At 45.6% G+C, this 19,544-nt stretch overlaps 3 protein-coding genes across 9 annotated transcripts; all 3 read right to left on the reverse strand.

The window, feature by feature from the left end:
* Positions 1-312: 312 nt before the first annotated feature.
* Positions 313-4,211, reverse strand: LOC117849872 (FBD-associated F-box protein At5g56370). Of its 4 annotated transcripts, XM_034731592.2 has the most exons (6): positions 3,694-4,210; positions 3,240-3,516; positions 3,055-3,151; positions 1,425-2,327; positions 1,151-1,303; positions 313-846 (listed from the first exon to the last, which is right to left on the reverse strand). In XM_034731592.2, exons 3-6 carry the CDS (start codon positions 3,121-3,123, stop codon positions 487-489), a joined length of 1,485 nt encoding a protein of 494 aa, XP_034587483.1. In that variant the 5' UTR covers positions 3,124-3,151; positions 3,240-3,516; positions 3,694-4,210; the 3' UTR covers positions 313-486. The 4 variants fall into 4 exon arrangements, with proteins under 4 accessions (XP_034587483.1, XP_034587484.1, XP_034587482.1 ...); XM_034731593.2 differs by having other exon boundaries at positions 3,240-4,210; XM_034731591.2 differs by lacking the exons at positions 3,055-3,151; positions 3,240-3,516 and having other exon boundaries at positions 3,694-4,211.
* A 2,597-nt stretch (positions 4,212-6,808) lies between these two features.
* Positions 6,809-9,430, reverse strand: LOC117847426 (14-3-3-like protein D). Of its 4 annotated transcripts, none has more exons than XM_034728636.1 (7): positions 9,232-9,430; positions 8,174-8,270; positions 7,970-8,089; positions 7,675-7,821; positions 7,416-7,558; positions 7,241-7,339; positions 6,809-7,147 (listed from the first exon to the last, which is right to left on the reverse strand). In XM_034728636.1, the coding sequence occupies exons 1-7, from the start codon at positions 9,323-9,325 to the stop codon at positions 7,023-7,025; spliced, it is 825 nt and encodes a 274-aa protein (XP_034584527.1). In that variant the 5' UTR covers positions 9,326-9,430; the 3' UTR covers positions 6,809-7,022. The 4 variants fall into 4 exon arrangements, with proteins under 4 accessions (XP_034584527.1, XP_072148674.1, XP_072148673.1 ...); XM_072292573.1 differs by having other exon boundaries at positions 7,241-7,318; positions 7,422-7,558; positions 9,232-9,427; XM_072292572.1 differs by having other exon boundaries at positions 7,241-7,318; positions 9,232-9,422.
* Positions 9,431-16,123: 6,693 nt separating this feature from the next.
* Positions 16,124-19,544, reverse strand: LOC117847689 (uncharacterized). Its single transcript, XM_034728941.2, has 7 exons — positions 19,360-19,544; positions 18,088-18,385; positions 17,906-17,993; positions 17,026-17,132; positions 16,768-16,910; positions 16,584-16,670; positions 16,124-16,479 (listed from the first exon to the last, which is right to left on the reverse strand). Exons 1-7 carry the CDS (start codon positions 19,442-19,444, stop codon positions 16,349-16,351), a joined length of 939 nt encoding a protein of 312 aa, XP_034584832.1. The 5' UTR covers positions 19,445-19,544; the 3' UTR covers positions 16,124-16,348.

A 19,544-nucleotide genomic window follows, 5' to 3' on the forward strand; every position in this document is an offset into this window, starting at 1 on the left:
ATAACGATCCCTTTCGATAATTTTCATCTCTATGTGCAAAAGCAATTCCAAATAAACCTACGAGATGTGTCTTAGTCTCTGTTTATTCTGGTGCGAGAGGAGCTTTATGCACGTTTACTCATATCTTGGATCGGAGGGATGTGCTGCAAAAAAAGCACAGCTTCGAAGTCCAACACGAGACGCAAATTCAGGACGTTAGCATTACTTTGCTTTCAAAGATTAAACAGCCCAGAATAAAGTCTCTTTTGACATTTCCTCTTAACTTTCACAGTGAGATAGTGTAGTAATGAATCAAAGATGTATTCATCCGCGGAAGCAAAAGGCCGGAACTCCTTTTTCCATTATTAAAAAACAATAAATTAAGGTCATCTGGCATATTATACATAGCTGATAGAAGGCATTCTCACAACACCCCTCAGCATCGAAACAACCGGAGCTGGAGATACTAGGCTTACAATTATTTGTTGGGATGATGAGAGAACCATGTCATCCTATGCTTATTTCAACAGGAGAGGAGAAGCCATCTACAAGTTGCTGCCTTATTGCATTCTTCTCTTCTTCCTCTGCTGGAAATCTCCATCTGGTCGGGGACAGAGGCTGCCCATTGTTCATGGCATTGCACCTAGCACACGGCTCTTGATCAAGCAAACGAATCCTCTTCAAGCCCATGGCGAGATCCATGATAAGCCTTATGTATTTTGTCAGCTTCTCATCCACCACAAAGCCCACTATCTCTAGCAGGCTCAACCAACGGTGCTTGAAGTCAGGTGATGTTTGATCCCATGGCACGTTCACCTTCGTAGCACTGTCCTCGCACCTGCTTCTTTCGCATGGATGCCGAGATAACTTCATAAAAAGAGAAGATAAATAGATAAACATCAATCTGATATTGGCATGAATCACCTAGCCTGAATTTTATCCTAAATTTAGTACCAAGAAGTGGCATGTGAACTTTTGGCTGTAAAGCCAGTGGCCTTTTGAAGTAGTGATGATTTCAACTGTATCATTAATACATTACAGCCTTGTTTTAAATATGCTACGAAGATCCAAAAATTTATAAGTAAAAGATAGTATCTACAATTAACTTGATTCCATGATATATAATATCATGATGGAAGAAACATCTAAAGGAAATGGACTGAAATAACACCTTAAGATAAAAATTTGACAAGGAAGGTGCGGCTTCAAGAACAAACATAGTCCAGTTTAGGTCACATTCATAGAAAATATTGTAAAGATATACATCTCTCAGGTGACTGAATATAGGGGACAGATGCTTTGGATCTTCTGGTTCAATCCAAATCTGCAGCAAAACAAAAACAAAATCACCCACCAAACTAGACCAGTTACTACTTATTGATAAGCTAAATAGATTTAAACATTAAAATGATACCAGTAGGAAACCTTTGCAGGTGGCAACGTACCATTTGATCAGCGAAATTAAGGTACATAATTGATAAGCTTGTGGTATTAGAGAAGCAGTGGCTCAACGGGAATGGTCTCTGCCAATGAAGAGCAGCATGACGGAGGGTAATACTCTGAAGGTGGGGCACATTGCCAAAGCGCAGCGGGGGATTCGCACCAATCCAGTTAGCACAGACCAGCCTCTGAAGTTTCGGTGCCTGGATCAGGTCTACCCCTGCATACCCACAGGTGGTGATCTCAAGGGCAACGAGTGCAGAGTGCGGTACATCTATTGTTAGGACCACATCATCGCCGGTGGCCGGGTCAATGACAGAGTCACAGTAGGTCAATGAGAGAAACTCCAGCTTGGTGCAGGCATTGAGGATTTTGGATATATCAGTCTCTCCAAATGTGATGTTTTGCAAGATAAGATTAGTGAGCCATCTGAAAGCGGAGGGACAAGCGTGGAAGAAGGACATGAACCGTTGTCCAAGCAACACACAGTGCTCGTAGCTTGGATGATGAGTATCTGCCCAGATTGTGAACTGGAGGCTCTTGGTGTTGCCACGTTCCATGACATTACCAACAGCACGGCCGATGGAGAGCAGGTGAGGATCTGCCAGATAGAAGCTGAGCTGCAGTCGTTCAATGGCTCGGTTGTCAGAGGAAGGCGACAGCAGCAACCCCCTCACCACTTCTGTGTATGTGGTCATAATCTGATCCACAGTGCAATTTTCCCTCTTGTTTTTGTCACGAGGCAAGAAGTGTGACACGTCTATGAGCAGGCGAGTGAGCAAGCGAGGGAGGTGTGCCCATCGCTTGGAGAGTGTGCTGGCCTGGATCACTACAGGCAGTTTGAGGCGATCAAGGATGGCGAGCAAAATATGATCAGGTAGCACACTAATTCTGTCTTCATCTTGGTTCTGCGAAACAATACATTTACAAGAGCACTATTATTAATACGAGATTCTTTTTTCTCGGACAGTTATTAATAAGAGTGATAGCAACAAAAAATAATAGCAAGGAAAAAAAAAAGTAAACAGAAACTACATGGATTGGTTCCCTGGCTTGACTGCTCTATGGCTTTCCCATCAAGCAATCTGTAGTTGATAGCCAAGGTCAACAATGACAGAGTTGAAAATTAACGCAGATGTTGTGCCAAGTATGGTTTACTAAATGGGCTCTTAAGGATTCAGATCATTTAAATTGAATTGTGTGCTAATTAACTGAAAAATTGTTTCCCCAAAAAAAAATAACTGAAACAGAGAGAACAGAGACCCACTTCATAGGTTTTGCCATTGGGCCCCAGTAAAGAGACAGTGAACCTGTCAAAAGATCTCCTAAAAGTAATGTGAAGTCAAAGGCCATTTTGAAGCTCCGATTTAGCTGTGTTATAATTAGCTGAATACCTCTATAATAATTTGTATGTGTGAATGCGCAATCTTGGTCGTGAAAAGTGTGTAGTATGTTGTAGAACTCGTTTGGAAGCTGTGAATTCCTAATATTGTTTCAGAATTTGACAGATGAAACACGAGAAATTTCTGTGTTTTTCTTTTTGTGTGGAACGTGCTTGTTTGTACCACGTAACTGAGAAGGGAAACCCTGTGCGAAAAGAGAAGTCAAAGTGAACGGAAAAATCACGATGCTTACAGATGTTTGGCATGGAGGACTAATCGGATTCATCGGAGGAGACGAATGGGAGGGGCAATCATCCATCATCAATCGCGGTGGGGTGCGGTGCCCTGCCCTGGAGGTGATGATGCGACTAACCATTACACACATGCTCTAGATTAGATAGGGGAAGGGAGACGACGAGAGGCACAAGAGGAACGAACCTGCAACTAGGCAGGTGCGACAGCGTCGCGGCGGACTCCGACGGGGGGCGGCGCAGGCGGCAGCGGGCGAGGGAGACGGTCTGGCTGAAGCCTGGTGGCGGGCGGAGATCGGCCGGCGGCGAAGTTTATGGACATAGGCCGGGTGGAGGGTGGATCTGGATTCTTCTCCTTTTCTTCCCCAAATGGCTGTCGGGGGATTTGTTTTGTATGGGGTACAATATATTCTGGTAAAAAGTGAGCAAATGGATGGATACCACCGATTCGATTTTTGGGATGGCTGCTAAAACCAAACCAAAACCAAATCAAACCAACAGAGTTTGCTGAAGAATAAGAAGATGACGAGGCAGAGTGTTGAGAAATACTAATAAATGAAGAAAGAGTAGTATTCAAGCAAAAGGGGAAAAGGAATCCAGAGATTGAGCGGTTGAAGGCGAGGAAACAGCAAAATCCTCACCACAACTCCATGGGATTCGGATCGAGGTGCGAACAAACTTTTACCGAACAGACGACAAGATGGCAGCTGCTTCAGTCGTGGCATGCCACCATCTTCGTCTTCTTCTTCTTACATGTCCAAATCAGTACCAAAGGTAGAGCAAGACGAACATGATCTTATTGCAAACCATGGCAGAAACCCGGTACCGAGATTCATTAGCTACCTGGAACTCGAGCTCGCGGCAGAAATCAGACCAGACCAAACAGAACGGGAAAAAATACTAAAAAAAATAGAGAGGAGATATCGACTGATCAACCAACAGGCCTGCGGACTCGGGAGGATCAATTGAGCATCAAACCGTGCCACGGGCAGATCAAGATCACGGGTGCATGTGCGTCGGCAGCACGACCACGAAAAAGGGACAAGTTGCGTGTGAAAGGGGGATCCAGGGATTATCATGTGCTCCCCCTCGTTGCTTGCGCCCGCCGCGTAGTGGGTGTGGGTCCACCTCCGCCTAAAATTTTCCTTCCGCTTGTGTCATCGGATGGGATAATGCGGATGCCTTTGTCTTGTTTCTTTCCCCTTCCATTTTCCTACCATGCCCCCCTTTCTCGGCTTCTCGCTCTCCTCGCCTCCCCGTTTGTCATCCGTTGACTGATCTATCTCGAGCCTGCCAAGGGCATTTTAGTCTTTACAGCCTAAGTGGCAGCCAACCACTGTGGCATCACCTTCACGCGAATCTATAAACCGGAGTGCACGAGTATCAAAACTTAGGGTGCGTTTGGTTGGGAGACAATGTAGAACGGGACGGTCCCGTCCTAGTTTTTCGGGATGGGATGGGATGATCCCATTCTTGTTTGGTTGAATGGGATGGGTTCGTCCTAATTTTTTGTTTGGTTGGAGAGATTGCTATAGACGGGACGAGCACCGTTTTCTTCTTCTGTTAACACCGTTCGTGGGGCCCACCTGTCATACTAACCGTCATCTTCTTCCTCCACACCGGTTCCACTCTTGGCACTGTTCTTGGGCTCGCCGTTGCGCCGCCGGCGGAGCTTGCCCCGGGCGCGCCGCCCGTGAATCGGGCCTCGCCAGCCTCGAGCCGCCGCCCGCCGAATCTCAAGGGCCGTGGGGGAGCTCGCGCGCGCCGACCGCGGCGGAGCTCGCGCCCGCCGGCCCTACTCGCCCGCGCCGGCCGCGGCTGCGCTCGCCCGCGCCCGCCGGCCGCGCTCGCCCGCGCCGGCCGCGGTGACCGCGCTCGCCCGCCCGCGCCCGCCAGCCCTGCTCGCCCGCGCCGGCCCCTCCGCCGGCGGCTCCACCCCGCCCAACCTCACCCCCTCCACCAGTGCGGACGGACGGCGCGTGACGGGGGCGAAGTGGGATGCCCCCGTTCGCTCGTTTTGGTGGGATGGGGGCATCCCGCATCTGGAGGGTATATTCCCTCGTAGGGATGTCCCCATCCCACCTGTCTCCAAACCAAACACGAGACGAAGTGGGATCGTCCCGTCCCGTCCCACTTCGTCCCTCAAACCAAACGCACCCTTAGAAAACAGAAGAAAAACAAAGGATTAGAGAGCCCATATAATTCAAATCAATCTATAACAAAAAAAAATCATATGTTTGGGTGCTACGCAGAAAGAATGTAGGAGTCATAAGGCAAAGAAACAAAAACATGAGGTCGTACTTATTTTCATACAAAATTCCCACGGAAGAGTCAATTCCATAGAAATTTCAAAAGAATTGTTAGGATTCAATTATTTGTTCCAAAGACTTGTAGGAAAAATTTCCTTTACAAATTGTATCCGCTAAATTTCATTTTTCCTCCATTCCAAAGGGGACTAACTCTACATGTTCCAGAATAGCCAAAATGTTGTGATCGTTGGTGGAGAGAAATGAAAACTCGACTGGAAGCTACGATAGACACCCAAAACTTTTGACATCACTGAAATTTCCGGTCAAGCAACTTAAAACAGGAATTTTTTTTTTCATCCGAACCCGAAAAATCCCAACCAGCACGGAAGCTGCAGATCTGGTATCTATTTTGCAATGTTCGCGGCTACAAACTTGAGTACCACCATTTAGAAGATACTTACCACAACTAGTTTGCCAACTCATCAATCCCTATCATGAGATTGTCCACTTATCAAGTTATCAAAGAACTAAGAGAATATTGAATCAAGAGTGGAAAACCACAATTTACGCGTGGGAAGAACTCCGTGCAACTATAGCAATCCACTATGAGATGAACCAATAAAAGATGTGAAAGCCTTGCTCCAAGCCTCAAAATCCTCCACAAATCTCTATCTTTTGGTGGCGAGTTTAGTGGATCAATCAAGTACTCCGCTCTCTCCCCTTAACCCGCTCTAACGAACTCCCAAGAACATGAACAGAGTCACACAAAAAGAGAAAAGCTCGGGTGCCCTTCTGGTGCTGGTTTGGCCACTGTGTGAAATAACCCTTAAAATTTTATACTCCCTCTGTTTTTATTTATAAGTCACACACACATATCAAGATTCAAACTTTACAATCTTTAACTAATAATTTTATTATTAATTTTTTTATTTTTATAATGTAAACTTTATATGGTTGATTCGTAATCAAATATACTCTACAATAATTATAAGTTTAGAACCATAAATAATATAATATAAGATAAATGAATGATCAAAGTGTTAATTGAAAGACTGTATCAAGTCATACCATGCCTTATAAACATAGATGGAGGGAGTATTATTATAAATAAGCCTCCAGCCAAACGAAAAACATGCAAGCCTCAACTTACATGAGAGAGAGTTTCCTTCACGCTTCACGAGTGTTTGGGGTTCGAAAGTTTTGATCTATGTTGACATACATAATTGTCCCATCCTATATATATATATATATATATATATATATAACTAAAAACATATTTCCAAAATCCTTAACCTGACCAGACCAAAACTCAAATCAAACCCAGCTCAACCAAGCTCAGGTGCAAAAACGAAATTCTGCAAAAAGAGCTATAGCATCCTTCGGATATATATGGTGTATAGTCTTTCAGATAGATATACTCCATCGTTTTGACTTTTTAAAATTTATAGATTTTATTACGTAAGATATACCATATAATTATGAATAGATGCATAATAATACCTATAAATTTAGAAAAATCAAAACGGCCTATGATTTGGAGCGGTAAGAGTACTTATCCGAGAATAACATGGTAATATCCAAACAGATACGAAGTCACGGAACGATTTGTTAAAGAAGTGGACTAGTACATACAGGGAGGGAAGGGGGCCCTCGTTTATGAGCAAAATAGACGAAGGGCGTTTATTGGGGTGCGGCTGCCGCTGTCTCTCCTTGAAATCTAATCAACCCATGAGACCTCTCCTGGCAGCCTTCTTCCGGGACCTCATCTCGCTAAGGGAGGGCCCCTCGTGCACCTCGTAGCCCCAGTCTCCCGGATTTTTGAAACTGATGGGCGCCACTGCAGGAACTGTATTGTATACATACATCGAGGTGAGACCATGAGAGATCGAGAACCGGCCAGCAAGCAGTGAGAAGTACAAGTGCACGGACGCACACTTACCAGAGTCTGGAACGACTGGAGGAGGCGGCGAGCCTTTAGGTGCTGTCCCGAGCGAAACCTTGAAGGTATTCTCAGGGTCTGCAGATACACCAGCAAAAACTAAAACATGTTCGTCATGGTAGACAACGATGCAGCACAACTTGAAGGATGGCAGCAGCATGATTGTTGATCTTACCTTTACCTTTGGGATCACTCCACAGTTTCATATTTTCCTCGATGAGCCTCACTATCTCAGCGCTGTCTCTGTAAGATTCTTCATCGAGTAAAACAAGCTCTGGGGCTGCCTCTTCTAGTGCTCGCTTCCCCAGAGCAATTGCCCTGAGGATCCAATCAGACGACTCGAAATCATATACTAACCATACCATTTGGCAAGTAACCATAGCATGCTAATTAATGATGTGCCATATAACAGAGTGGAAGGGGGATTGCCGTACCGTTCAGGCCATTCCATGACGTCATGGTAAAAGGCCGTCTTCGTAAAGAGCAGAGCAAGCCGCGGGGGATGCGCTGGGGGCAGGCTCTCGGCTGCCTTGGAAGCAGCCTGCACAACCCAAGGAATCAGATCATGCATGTTGTGGGAACTGCTAAATTAATCAAGCAGTAGTCAAATGAAAATGAAGGATGGTTGTAAGGAAGCAGTGAGGTATAGATGAAGAAAAAGAGAAGTTATCAGCATATCGTGCATTAAGTAATTAGCTATGTATAATCTATCTGTTTATGAACACCAACCTCAATAAGGAGCAGTCAGGTAGCGGGCACTGTACCTCAATAGCTGCTAATGCACTGTCAATGAGCGGTTGTCTGTCTTCCTCCTTCAGCATAGCCAAGAAACCGTACTTATCACCTTTCCTGAAACCAATTAAAGGGTGTAAATATGTAGCAGACAGTGTCACAATTTCCTAACTAGAAACAACAACAGGAGAAGAGTATCACATCTTAGTGTACAGGGCATCATTCTCTGCGACGCTGAAGAATGGCAGGACGTGCTTTTCAATGATTTTGAGTCTGTCCTTGACCACCACAAGCATGTCTGCACAACAGCACAAGCACGTCAGATAAAATGGTAGTATCAGAGGGATCTAGGCAAAGAAGGCAGGTACGAGGAAAAAACAGTTCAAGATATCACTGACGAGTATTGATTGGCACTAGCAGTAGCAGTTCTCAGCAGCTAAAAACAAGGCATCCCACCAACCAACAGAATGGGAATCAGAATCTCTTATCTGAACACTTTGCTGTTGGTTCAATTCTCAACAACAGGAATCCTCCACGGTCCGCAGATCAGTTCAGGTACACTCAAAAGTCTCCAGCAACTAGAGCACCAAACAAAAGAAGCAACATGATATACCACCTGTAATCTGAATGATGTGATCCGATTGGCGTTCTAGAAAGAATAAGCAGCCTAACGGTTCACGCCTACTGTTGCTCATGAAGCTGCACCGCCGCACGAAACTGTCGATCATGGAACCAAATTGCGGGGGGGGGGGGGGGGGGGGGGGGGGGGGGGGGGGGGGGGGGGGCGATGCTGCTGCTACAGTAGATCCAAGGATTCAGAACAGGCATTGGTGCCTGTCGCTGCATTGATTGAGCAACCCAAGTACATTCCGAGTAAGGACGAGTCGACTGCTTGCACTTATTCAGAAGCTAGTGGAGACCAATCCAATAATGGGACGGGACAAATATCTGACTCCCCCAACTAAAATCCAAGAGCCGGACATCTTTGCTTCTGGTAATACAATTGACGAGAATAGAGGTCAAAATTGAGCAGCGAGAGGACCAAGAAATCAGCAAGCCAAACCCCTATGACAAATTAACACGATATCGCCTCCGTAGAGGAGGTGGATGGGAACCATGAACCGCATGAATCTCCCATTCCGCAAAATTGTCAACCAAACCAAGCAAGCAAGCACACGCCGCGGATCGATCGCAGCAACCAGGGCAGAGAGACCGGGAGGGAGGGAGGGAGGGAGGGGGATCGCCGATCGCGCGCGTACCAGAGCGGAGGTCGAGCTTGAGCGGAAAGCCGGCGGTGAAGACCGCCTCCACCGGCCGCACGAACGCCGCCGCCATGGCCTGCTTCTCTGTCATCGCGGATTCCGTTGCTGCGCTGCGGCGGCGATGCTGAGCTAGAAGAGAAGCTGGCACAAGTCACTGCGTGGGACGACCTGTCAGATCGGGTCCCATCTGTAAGAGAGTAAAGCGAAAACAAAAACAGATGGCGTCTGCCGACTTGCCGAGGCGACAAGTGGATGTTTCAATACGGTTACGGTCTTTCGGATTGGTGCCGCTAGGACACGAACTCGCATTTGCAGATACTAACGGTAGGTGGACTAAAGGTTGTTTGGATACTTAGTTGCTTTAGCAGTGTCACATCAATTCGGGAGCTAATTAGGAGAACTAAATATAAGCTAATTATAAAACTAATTGCAGAACCCTGTGCTAATTCGCGAGACGAATCTATTAAGTCTAATAATCCATCATTAGCAAATGGTTACTGTAGCACCACATTATCAAATCATGGACTAATTAGGCTTTAATAGATTCATCTCACGAATTAGACTTCATCTGTGCAATTAGTTTTTGTACTTAGCCTATATTTAATACTCCTAATTAGCATCCAAACAACCAATGTGACAGGTGCCAAACTTTAGCATGGAGTATCCAAAAGGGGCCTAAGGGGGTGTTTGGCTCTAAGTTTAGCCCGGGTCACATCGGATGTTTAGATGCTAATTAGAGTATTAAACAAGACTAATGATAAAAATAATTGTATAAATGAGGGCTAATTCACGATATGAATCCATTTAAGCCTAATTAGTACATGAGTAGCACATGTGATGCTACAGTAACATGTGCTAATCATGGATTAATTAGACTTAATAGATTCGTCTCGTGAATTAGCCCTCATTTATGCAATTATTTTACTCATTAGCCTATGTTTAATACTCCTAATTAGCATCCAAATATCTAATATGACCCGAGCTAAACTTTAGCCTAAGGATCCAAACACCCCTAACTAATAACTAATGACATTCAGTATGCTAACATTGGGGACCCCACCCGGCTGCCCCTGCGTCACCGCCGGCCACCCTTCCTCCTCATCCTCGTCGGCCGCCCTTCCTCCTCGTCACCGCTGGCTGCCCTTCCTCCTTGTCGGCCGAGCTTGGTCACGACCCTCGTCCCCGCTGCTCCCGCTAGCGATGAAAATGGATGGGAACGGACGGGAAAATCTCTTAACCATATCCCGTCCCATATTTTTTTCACAAGGAACAGGCAGCCGAGAGCGGAACGGGAACCGGGATACATAGGTATACGAAAACAAACAAATACGGGTAGAAATACGACGGAAACGGACGGGAACCGGAGCCATGCACCGGGATGACCTGTTCCAAAAAGTACATTACTACACTAGCAGTCCTCCGTCCTGTTGCATTGCATATTTGCACTTGCACCACCAGATGATCACGAGGTCCAGGCGACCAGGCGCCAGCCACAGCTAGGCCTAGGCAGTCAGCAACAAGCTAGTAATAGCGTAGTTCACAAATCAAGACTACAAGGCAGTTTCATTTAAAAAATAAAGACTACAAGGCAGCAGTAGTACTAGTTCAGCGGGAGTGCTGGCATCAACCAGCCCAAGCCCAAGCATAGCTTCTCCAGCACCGGCGACTTTTTACGTCCTCGCTCGGTCACTCCTCGCCTCTTGGCTGAACAGCTAAGACCTGAGGGGTAGCAGGCCTATCCTCATAAATTAGAAACGGGATGAATAAGGGATCATCCCGGCTTAAAACGGTATCCCGCAAATACGGGCGGAATACCCCGTCAACTGTATCCTGTCCCGCTCCCAGATACTCCCGTCCCATTTTCATGTAGCACAAAATATGGGATAAATATAGAAAAGCGGGCAGGTGAGAACGGGATTTTGTCCGTTCGTTTTCGTCCCTAGCCCCCGCATCACTGCCAGTCACCCTTCGTCTTCGTCACCGCTGGCCGCCCTTTCTCCTCGTCGGCCGAGGCTGGTCCTGGCCCTCATCCCCGCCACCTTGCCTCCCCCGCGACCCCCTCGCCCAGCCGGTCGCCCTCACGATGCGCTCCGTTGGCCCCCACGCGCCACCGGCCGCCCTCGCCCAGAGAGAGGTGAGGCCACACACCTCGTCCTGTCGCACCGCTACCCCTCAGATCCCGCCGCCCCTACCGTGCCTCCGTGCTCTCCCACCGCGCCGGCTGCAAATCTGCGCCGCGCTGCAGATCCCACTACTCCACGAGCCACTGCCCGCTGCTGCTCCACGCGTCATCACACGCTGCATCCCCTCGCGCCATCGCCCGCCACTCCACCTCTGCGCTCCCCCACCGTCATGCTGTCGCCTCACCTCACCCCGCCGCCGCTCCTCACCGGCGTCGCAGTGACGGGCGCACGGAGGGGAGAGGGGAGGGGAGGGGTGCCTTGAATGGGATCCGGTGAGGAGTGGACTGGGGGAAGAAGGGATCGGGGGAAGAGAAGGGACCGGGGGAGAAGGGAGAGAGAGGGAGGCTGCTTAGGAGAAAGAGGGAGAGTCATGAGCGGATGCGTGCGGACTTCAATCCAGTGGAGTCCAAATTTCGGGTCCCCACCCACCCAATTAGTATCCGGGTGGAGCCTACATTCGGTACTAAAGGCTCTCAGGTACATTAGTACCAGTTGGAGGCTTCAATCGGTACTAATTTGTGACCTTTAATACCGGGTGAAGCCTCCACCCGGTACTAAAGGGGGTCACGGAGGGCTCCTCAGAGACAAGCCGTTAGGCCCGGTACTAATGCTCACATTAGTACCGGGCCAATACACAACCGGTACTGAGCCTCGGGACGAATGCTCAGTTTTTCGGTAGGGTAAATTTTGTATTCTATAACTGATAATCACTTCAAATGCCTGTTTAGTCTACAATTATATCCAGATTTTATGATATTTTTGCACTATGTTTTATACTTTTATATCTTCAAATGATATATTTCCTGGAAGAAAAACAAGGGAGCTTCTCCTTGATCGGGGAACCCACACCTTAATTTTTATTACACTGTCATTATAAAAGTTGCTTATAATATGTATAAACTAACTATAATTCTAATACACATCAACCACAAGGTATAAACAAAAAATCCACTGTGCAACACCGATACGGGTACGCGGATACGTCAATTTTATAGAAAAATTAAGGGTGCAAAGCTGTATCGAACTATCGAAGTATCGGATACGGATACGTGGATACATATCGGATATGTGATATGGGATCATGTTGAAATATCAGGCTAACATAGGAAATTCATGTACCTGGAGGATATAAGATATTTGAAAATTCTCGTTAACTCATATACTCACCATTCTATAGCATAAAATATTGGCATCAATTTGACACTAAAATCCAGATGTTGGATCCCTCCAAAAAAACTCTCACATGGGATTTATCGTTTCCTAATAACAGTGGTCAAATTGTAACTCTATAGACATGTTCAAAATAAAACAAAAGGGTATCTAGATTGCGGTCTCACTCATATACTCCTATTTCTTGCTTGCTTGCGAGATCTCCCTAGCCTGTATGTTACTTCGTATTTAATTATTAGTCATTATTATGTACAAGCTTTTCTTCGTACAGTATTGCATCGCTAACCAATAAACTGACTGAATTTGCTCGCACTAACAAAGTCAGTAGTTGTTATTATCACTAACACATCAATGATTAATAGAAAAGCCTAACAAAAGGGGCCTCTCCGCTTCCTCTCCAGGGTTTACAAGCTAATCAGATCACATAGTATTAATTACTGAAAAAATTTAAAAAATACTCACTTATTGAAGTCCAACCCTAACTAATTCAGGGACTTCCCAAGCCATAAGCATGAGAGCCTTTTGCCATCAGCATATATCCGTGACAAAAATATGTATCCACCATGGTTCGTAATACGATGCATCGCAAAAACATCCTTGGACCCGATACCTTCCATTTGACCCTCTGATGATGTAGTACTCCATTTCTAGTGAGATCGACCCATTGGAGTACCTTTTTTTTTCCAGTACAAGCATTGTTTGATTTGTTCAGTTCCTCATCGATTTGTTCAATTCCTCGTCAATTTGGCAGTGACCTGACAATGAATGAAATTGTTTGTCTGCAGCTTCCTAGGATGAAGGATTTCCCTTCCAGTCTAGTTCTAAGGCTGCTAACTTATTTACTAGTCCATGAATGTTTGGATTTAACTGATGTACTTCTGGTTCTAAGGAGCATATGAATTGCCCAAGATGCATCCTGTTTGAAAATGGACTTTTTGCCCACCTTCTTACCTGCCTTTGTTTGAGCAATCGTATGAACTTACTGACTTCGTCACATATGGTTTCTGTAGCTTCTAGTACTGCAGCAGTAAATGATAACTTAATAGAGTGTTAGATTTATGGTAAAAATTATTGGCTCCCAACATAATTTTGGATTTGTAACCAAAAATTATATGGCATAGGTTTGATGTATTCAGATATGAGGAATTGCAATTGAAATGCATAGGCTTAGTGTCTGAGCTGTGTCCGTTTTGAAATTCATATATGGCTGCAAATTCACTTGAAGTTCTAGTATTTAGGAGCTGCAATTGCTGCTGACCTTAAAATAGTTCTACCTCTATATGCACTACAAGAACTAGATGATGGTATTTCCTTACATACTCTGAATTGTTTATATACTCTTGCCATACATTCAATCATCCAGCAAGTTGTGTGATAATCAATGGTGATTGTTTATGCTCTGCGTGCAGCTCAGCTTTGCAGATCAGCAACAAAACCTTGCAAGATGAGCAGTGAGTTATCCTTTTACCTCTCTTGAACTAGCAGAAGCAGAACCATGCCATAACTCGTCAGTCTTGTAGGAATAAAATTCGTGGTTATAAGCTTCAACTCCAATGTTGTTATAGAAATTATCTGGGATATTGATGCTTATGAAGTGAAAATAAGTAATTACCGCTAGAATGAGTGTAGAATTTCAAATATTAATGTACACCAAAATATTTGTTGGGAAAATTACTTATCATTTGATCATCGATAGAACTCAATAGTGCAGACTTTTTATTGCTCCAGTCCTTAGGTGGATAGGCAATTGGAGTGATAATTAATCACCACTATCTCACTGATTGCTGATTGCGAGGAAAGTCCTTGAGAGAATCAAGATTGTGTAAGAACCTAGAACAACTATTCCTGTAGCTCACCAAACATTTAGTGGTTGTTCTTTTTCTTCCTTTCAACTTATTTTTTTCTTCTATTTGTTTCATGCTAATGGATATACCTGGAGATATTTATTCCAGGTCACTTGCCATTCAAAGTTACCATGTATTCTTTGAAATCTTTTATCACTGATTCAGCTCTTAAATATCCAGTTTGATTAGCGAGAGTGGCCAAGTAGGAATACATTTGTTTGTTTGCAGTTTAACACTGCCTTTGCCGGTCCCAAGCCCGGATGTGAAAATGTGGAGGGAACTGCAAGTAGCTTAGCTGCTTAATGTTGTGTATGTTCAGAATAAATTTTATTAACCGGAATTCATGAATCTGGATAGCAAGCTACTTCATGTTCTGATTTTTTTGCTCTGAATGTGCTAACTACAATTTCTGGCCCCATAATTAAACTCCACAATTTCAGAAAGCATCACATAATTCATTACAATGAGTAGTTACAAAACAAGCAGGGCAAGACAGCAAGTTATCTCAGCCACCAAGGATGGTAGACTGGTAGTCATGCACAACACTTCAGAATCACTAAGACAGCAAATTCTCTTCAGTGTTGTCCATACAAAGATAGAATGTGAACTGAACATTCAGCAATCAACCAAAACATTGAGTGCTCCTGTCACTGTCAGCAAGGGGCCTGAATATTCAGAGTCAATTCTGAACATTCCACAAATTCACAATCTGAATATTCACCAAGGCATTGGGTCTTCAGAATAACTGCCGTATAAACTTGGATTGCCCTACAGTATCACCTTGGAATGCCAGTCTGGTATCTACACGTGACAAACCATGAAGAGAGTGTATCATCAGGAAAGTTCAGGACTATGGTGAAGTACCTAACAATAAGCTCTTCTACTTCATGTGCAGGAGAGAGTCCTGTGCTAAAAAAATATTAAAACAACATCTCCAAAGTCCAATACACCATATGATTTTCATACAGCTGTTGAACCTGATCACATCTGACAGTGAGCAAGTCTATCTTACTATTCCTAAACAGGACACCAGGCCTCTCTTACTATCTACACTTCAAATAAGTGCACTGGTACATCGTCCAAGGATAACTGTTGTCCAAGAACAAGTTGCACATGAGTAATTGACTGCAAGATCCATAAGTTACATGTGTTTACAAAGCTACTCGGGCCTATTCCCAGCTGTCAAAAAGCGGGTTTATAATCGCAAAGCTTTCACACCCCTTCTGCTGCGAAGTCCGCTGGAGCGTGTGGCGACTGGCGAGAGGAAGAGCACGGCAGGAGATGGAGGGAGGCGCAGGGCCCTACCGCCGAGCAAGGCTACATTGCTAAGCACGTCGGAGTCCAACGCTATGCTCGTGCAACTCTTTCCCCCCTACACGGCAGTGCCGATCCCTGCGCCCACTCCCAGTCTCGTTCCAATCAGACGCAGTGTGATGTGCTGTTCTGTTCTGTTCTCGCATTGCAGCTGCAGGCCTTGCAAAGCTGAAGCCTGATGAGTGCCCGTGGTGGTACCGGAGTACACGTGTGCGTAGGCATAGTGGTGTGCATGTGAAAATTTTTGAATAGGAAACAAGTTGTTAAATTCAATACTAGTCCACATTACTTACCATGCACCCAAAGCTACGCCGCGCACCTTGGTGTTTGTCAGAGCTGCCAAAACCGCAATAGCATTCCAAGCAGAAATATTTAGGATAGGGTGTTCAAAACTGTGGGGTTCGAATATATGCACTCGTAGTTTGGAAACACTGTACGCAATATCCAACCAGACAGCAGACCACAGATCCAACCAGACAGACTGACAGCAGAGTCTCGATCGAGGTGATCTCGTTAACGTTTTCACCGTGGACTAGCATAAGGTGGCCCTTATCAGCAAAACAGAGACAACGTGTGCTTGTTGGTGCCGCCGCATCTTAGAACTCAGCCCATGCGACCTTTCCTCATCATGGAAGCCTTCTTCCGGCGCCTGATTTCCATCGCCGAGAGCCCCTCGAGCACATCGTCCTCCCAATCTCCCCGATTTATGAAATTGTCGGGTGCTGCTGCAGGAACTGCATCCATGTGTGGAGATGATCATGAGAAATGAGATCCACAACCACCTAGCGGCGCAACACAATTAGTAGCATTTCCAGTTCTCAGGTGCAGGGATACTTACCAGAGGGTGGAACCTCCGGACATGGATAACCTGTGGAGGAAGAAGATGCTGTCTGGAGCTCCTTGAAACTCAAGGTGTCCTCAGGGTCTGTATAGTTAGGCCAGCAAATTAAATGAGTCGATGGCAACGCAGCACCACCAGACCATTCTTGAAGGGTGGCAAAAATGCTGTTAAATTAGCATACCTTTGCCTAATGCAGTTCGCCACTTTTCCAGATTATCAACCATCAGCTTCACATACACAGTGCTCTCTTTGTAAGATTCTTCATCCAGCAGAACAAGCGCTGGGCGTGCCTCTACCAGTGCCTTCTTCGCAAGATCATATGCACTGAGGATCCAATCAGCCTCAAGGTTATTCCATCTTGCTACTAGCCAATACACTAGGCACATTGTACCGGATGTTTCATGTACACTAGGCAAATGAGAGGAAGGGAAGCTATTACCGTTCAGGCCACTTCATAACGTCATAATGGAAGGCCGTCTCTGTCATGTGCACAGAAAGCCGCAGAGGATTTGCCGGAGATAGGATCTTGGCTTTCTCGGAAGCAGTCTGCACAAGGACATGATCCGGTGATCAGCTATGCATTTGTACATTCACACAACACATGTGGTTATAAATGAAGAATGGGCACAATTCAAGCAGTGTGGTTCCGGCGCAAATCTTGTCTGCAGTTCTCTCACCAATGTTACAATACAAACAATAATACAGGAGAAGCAATCACAATCAGCATATCGTTAAGTAGCTAGGTATCTGTCTGTCAATCAGATCATTGAGACACTACAGTATAGCTGTTGTGGACTCTTTCATTGGAAGGTGTACAGCAGGAGGAAGAAGGCGCCAGCTAGTGGCTGATTAGGCGCCTAATTCCCCTGTTTTGTAGCTGGGTCAGTAGTTAGTTGGGCCAGGATAGAGATAAGATAAGGAGAGTTAGTTGAGATTTGTTAGTAGCCGGCACTTATACAAGCCGAGCTACAGTAGTTCTTAGGCAGGCAGAAGTAGGATCAATTGTTCAGAGCCTCCTAGGGAGGGTGAACTAGTCCTGCTGCTGCGCCATTGCTATTCAATAAAGCCCCAGCTTCTGTCGCTTATCAATAACACTGCAGATTAGCGTTCCCTGGGAATCCTGGGGGTGGGAGTTTCTCTAGTTTATCTCCCCAAATCAGGATAGATAGACTAGAATGGTAGGCTCCTAATCTTTCCCTTTTCATGTAACAGACCTGTGGAATTTCCGTTCTATGAATGGAAATGGGGTGAGCCTCGTATCAAAAAAAAAATAACACAAGAAAATTGAAGAATAGCCAGCCAGATAAGAGGGTAGGGACCTCATAAGCCGTTAATGCCTTCTGAAGAAACGGTTCTTTATCCTCCACCTTCTTCAACATGGCCAGGTACCAGCAAGTGTCACCTATCCTGAAATAAATCAAAAGGAAGAATGTAAATACGCAGCAGACAGTACAGTGTCACAACTTCCTAACAAAAACCAACAACAGGAGAAGCATATCACATCTTATTGTAGAGTGTAGCATTCTCCGCATCATGACAGAATGGAAGGAGATGGTTGTGAACAATGTCGAGTGTACTGCTGCACGTTGCTTGCATGTCAGCCTCTAGTACCCCGCGGTACCATGCGATACACTCGATCTTCTTAGGGTCGTCTTCTTGTTGCTCCATAACAGAGATGGTACGCAGTGCTTTATGCTTGTCAGAGAAATCAATTCTGTAGGCGGTGATGAGCTGCTTCCTCTGGTCCACACTGAGCTCAAAGTGCTCCTCTGCCATCATGTTGACCGCTTGAAGCATGTCTGCATAAGCACTATAGCACGTCAGTGAAAATGGTGACATCAGGCATGACTATGTTTTGTTTGTTGTAACCTGATAGGCAATGATCGGTTATTGTATATACTGGATATTGTAGAACAAAAAATGCAATTTAACATGATAAGAACAGAGGCACGTATTTGCAGCAGGCAGAAGCAACAAGCAAGCAACCAACAGAGAATGGGAATCAGCAGAATCTCTAATCTTAACACTTTGCTGTGCAGAGATGTCCCAGGAATCTTGGACTGCAGATCAGGTCCATGTAAAAGTCTCTGGGAAAGCAGAGAGCGAAACAAAGCAAGCAACAGGGCAGGCAAGCTCTCAAAACATAATGTGGTTATTTTCTAATAAAACATAATGGATCCTGATTAGGCAATTATCGATCATGGAACAAAATTGCAGAGAAAGACCCTGGTTTTGTGGGACAAGCTACTCCTACAGTGTGACAGCGATCCAAATGAATGAGAACATACGGAGAGACCACAGCACAGCGAAAATGGTGGCGTCAGGCATGCGCATATTTTGTTTGTTATAGCCTGATAGGCAGTGATCGATTACAGTATATGCATTTTCAGCAAGCATAAGAAAGCAAGCAAGAAACAGAATGGGAAGCACCAGAATCTCTAATTTAAACACTTTGATGTACAGAGATGTCACAGGTGAATCAGAGGCGGGAAAGGATGGAACGTCAACGCGCTATCTTGGGTCAATTACGGCTTCGTGTTAATAGATGCATCAAACATGTAGGAAACTATGAATAAAACCGCACGGGAAGACCCAGCTAATCCTACAGCATATCGGTTAATCCAAATGATTCAGAACATATATATACAGGGTAACAGTGAGGGGCTGAGCGAAGCTACTCCCCTCCAAGGACGACTGTTTGTGCTAGCAACCAAAAGAGATCTGCCTGCGAGGGGGGGGGGGGGGGGGGGTGGCGGGTTCGTCGCGAGCGTACCACGGTCTCGGCCGACCTTGAGTGTTATGGCGGCGATGAAGGCCATCTCCTCCCCCCGAGCCGGCACGGACGACGACGGCGCCATGAAAGGTAACTTGACGCTGACGGACAAAGCAGAGAGCTCTGTGGTGAGCGGGGGCCTCTCTGCAGAGCGGGGTCGGGAGGCCCACTACTAGTACTACTAC

This window comes from Setaria viridis, chromosome 3, assembly GCF_005286985.2.
Source record: "Setaria viridis chromosome 3, Setaria_viridis_v4.0, whole genome shotgun sequence".
Classification (NCBI taxonomy): domain Eukaryota; kingdom Viridiplantae; phylum Streptophyta; class Magnoliopsida; order Poales; family Poaceae; genus Setaria; species Setaria viridis.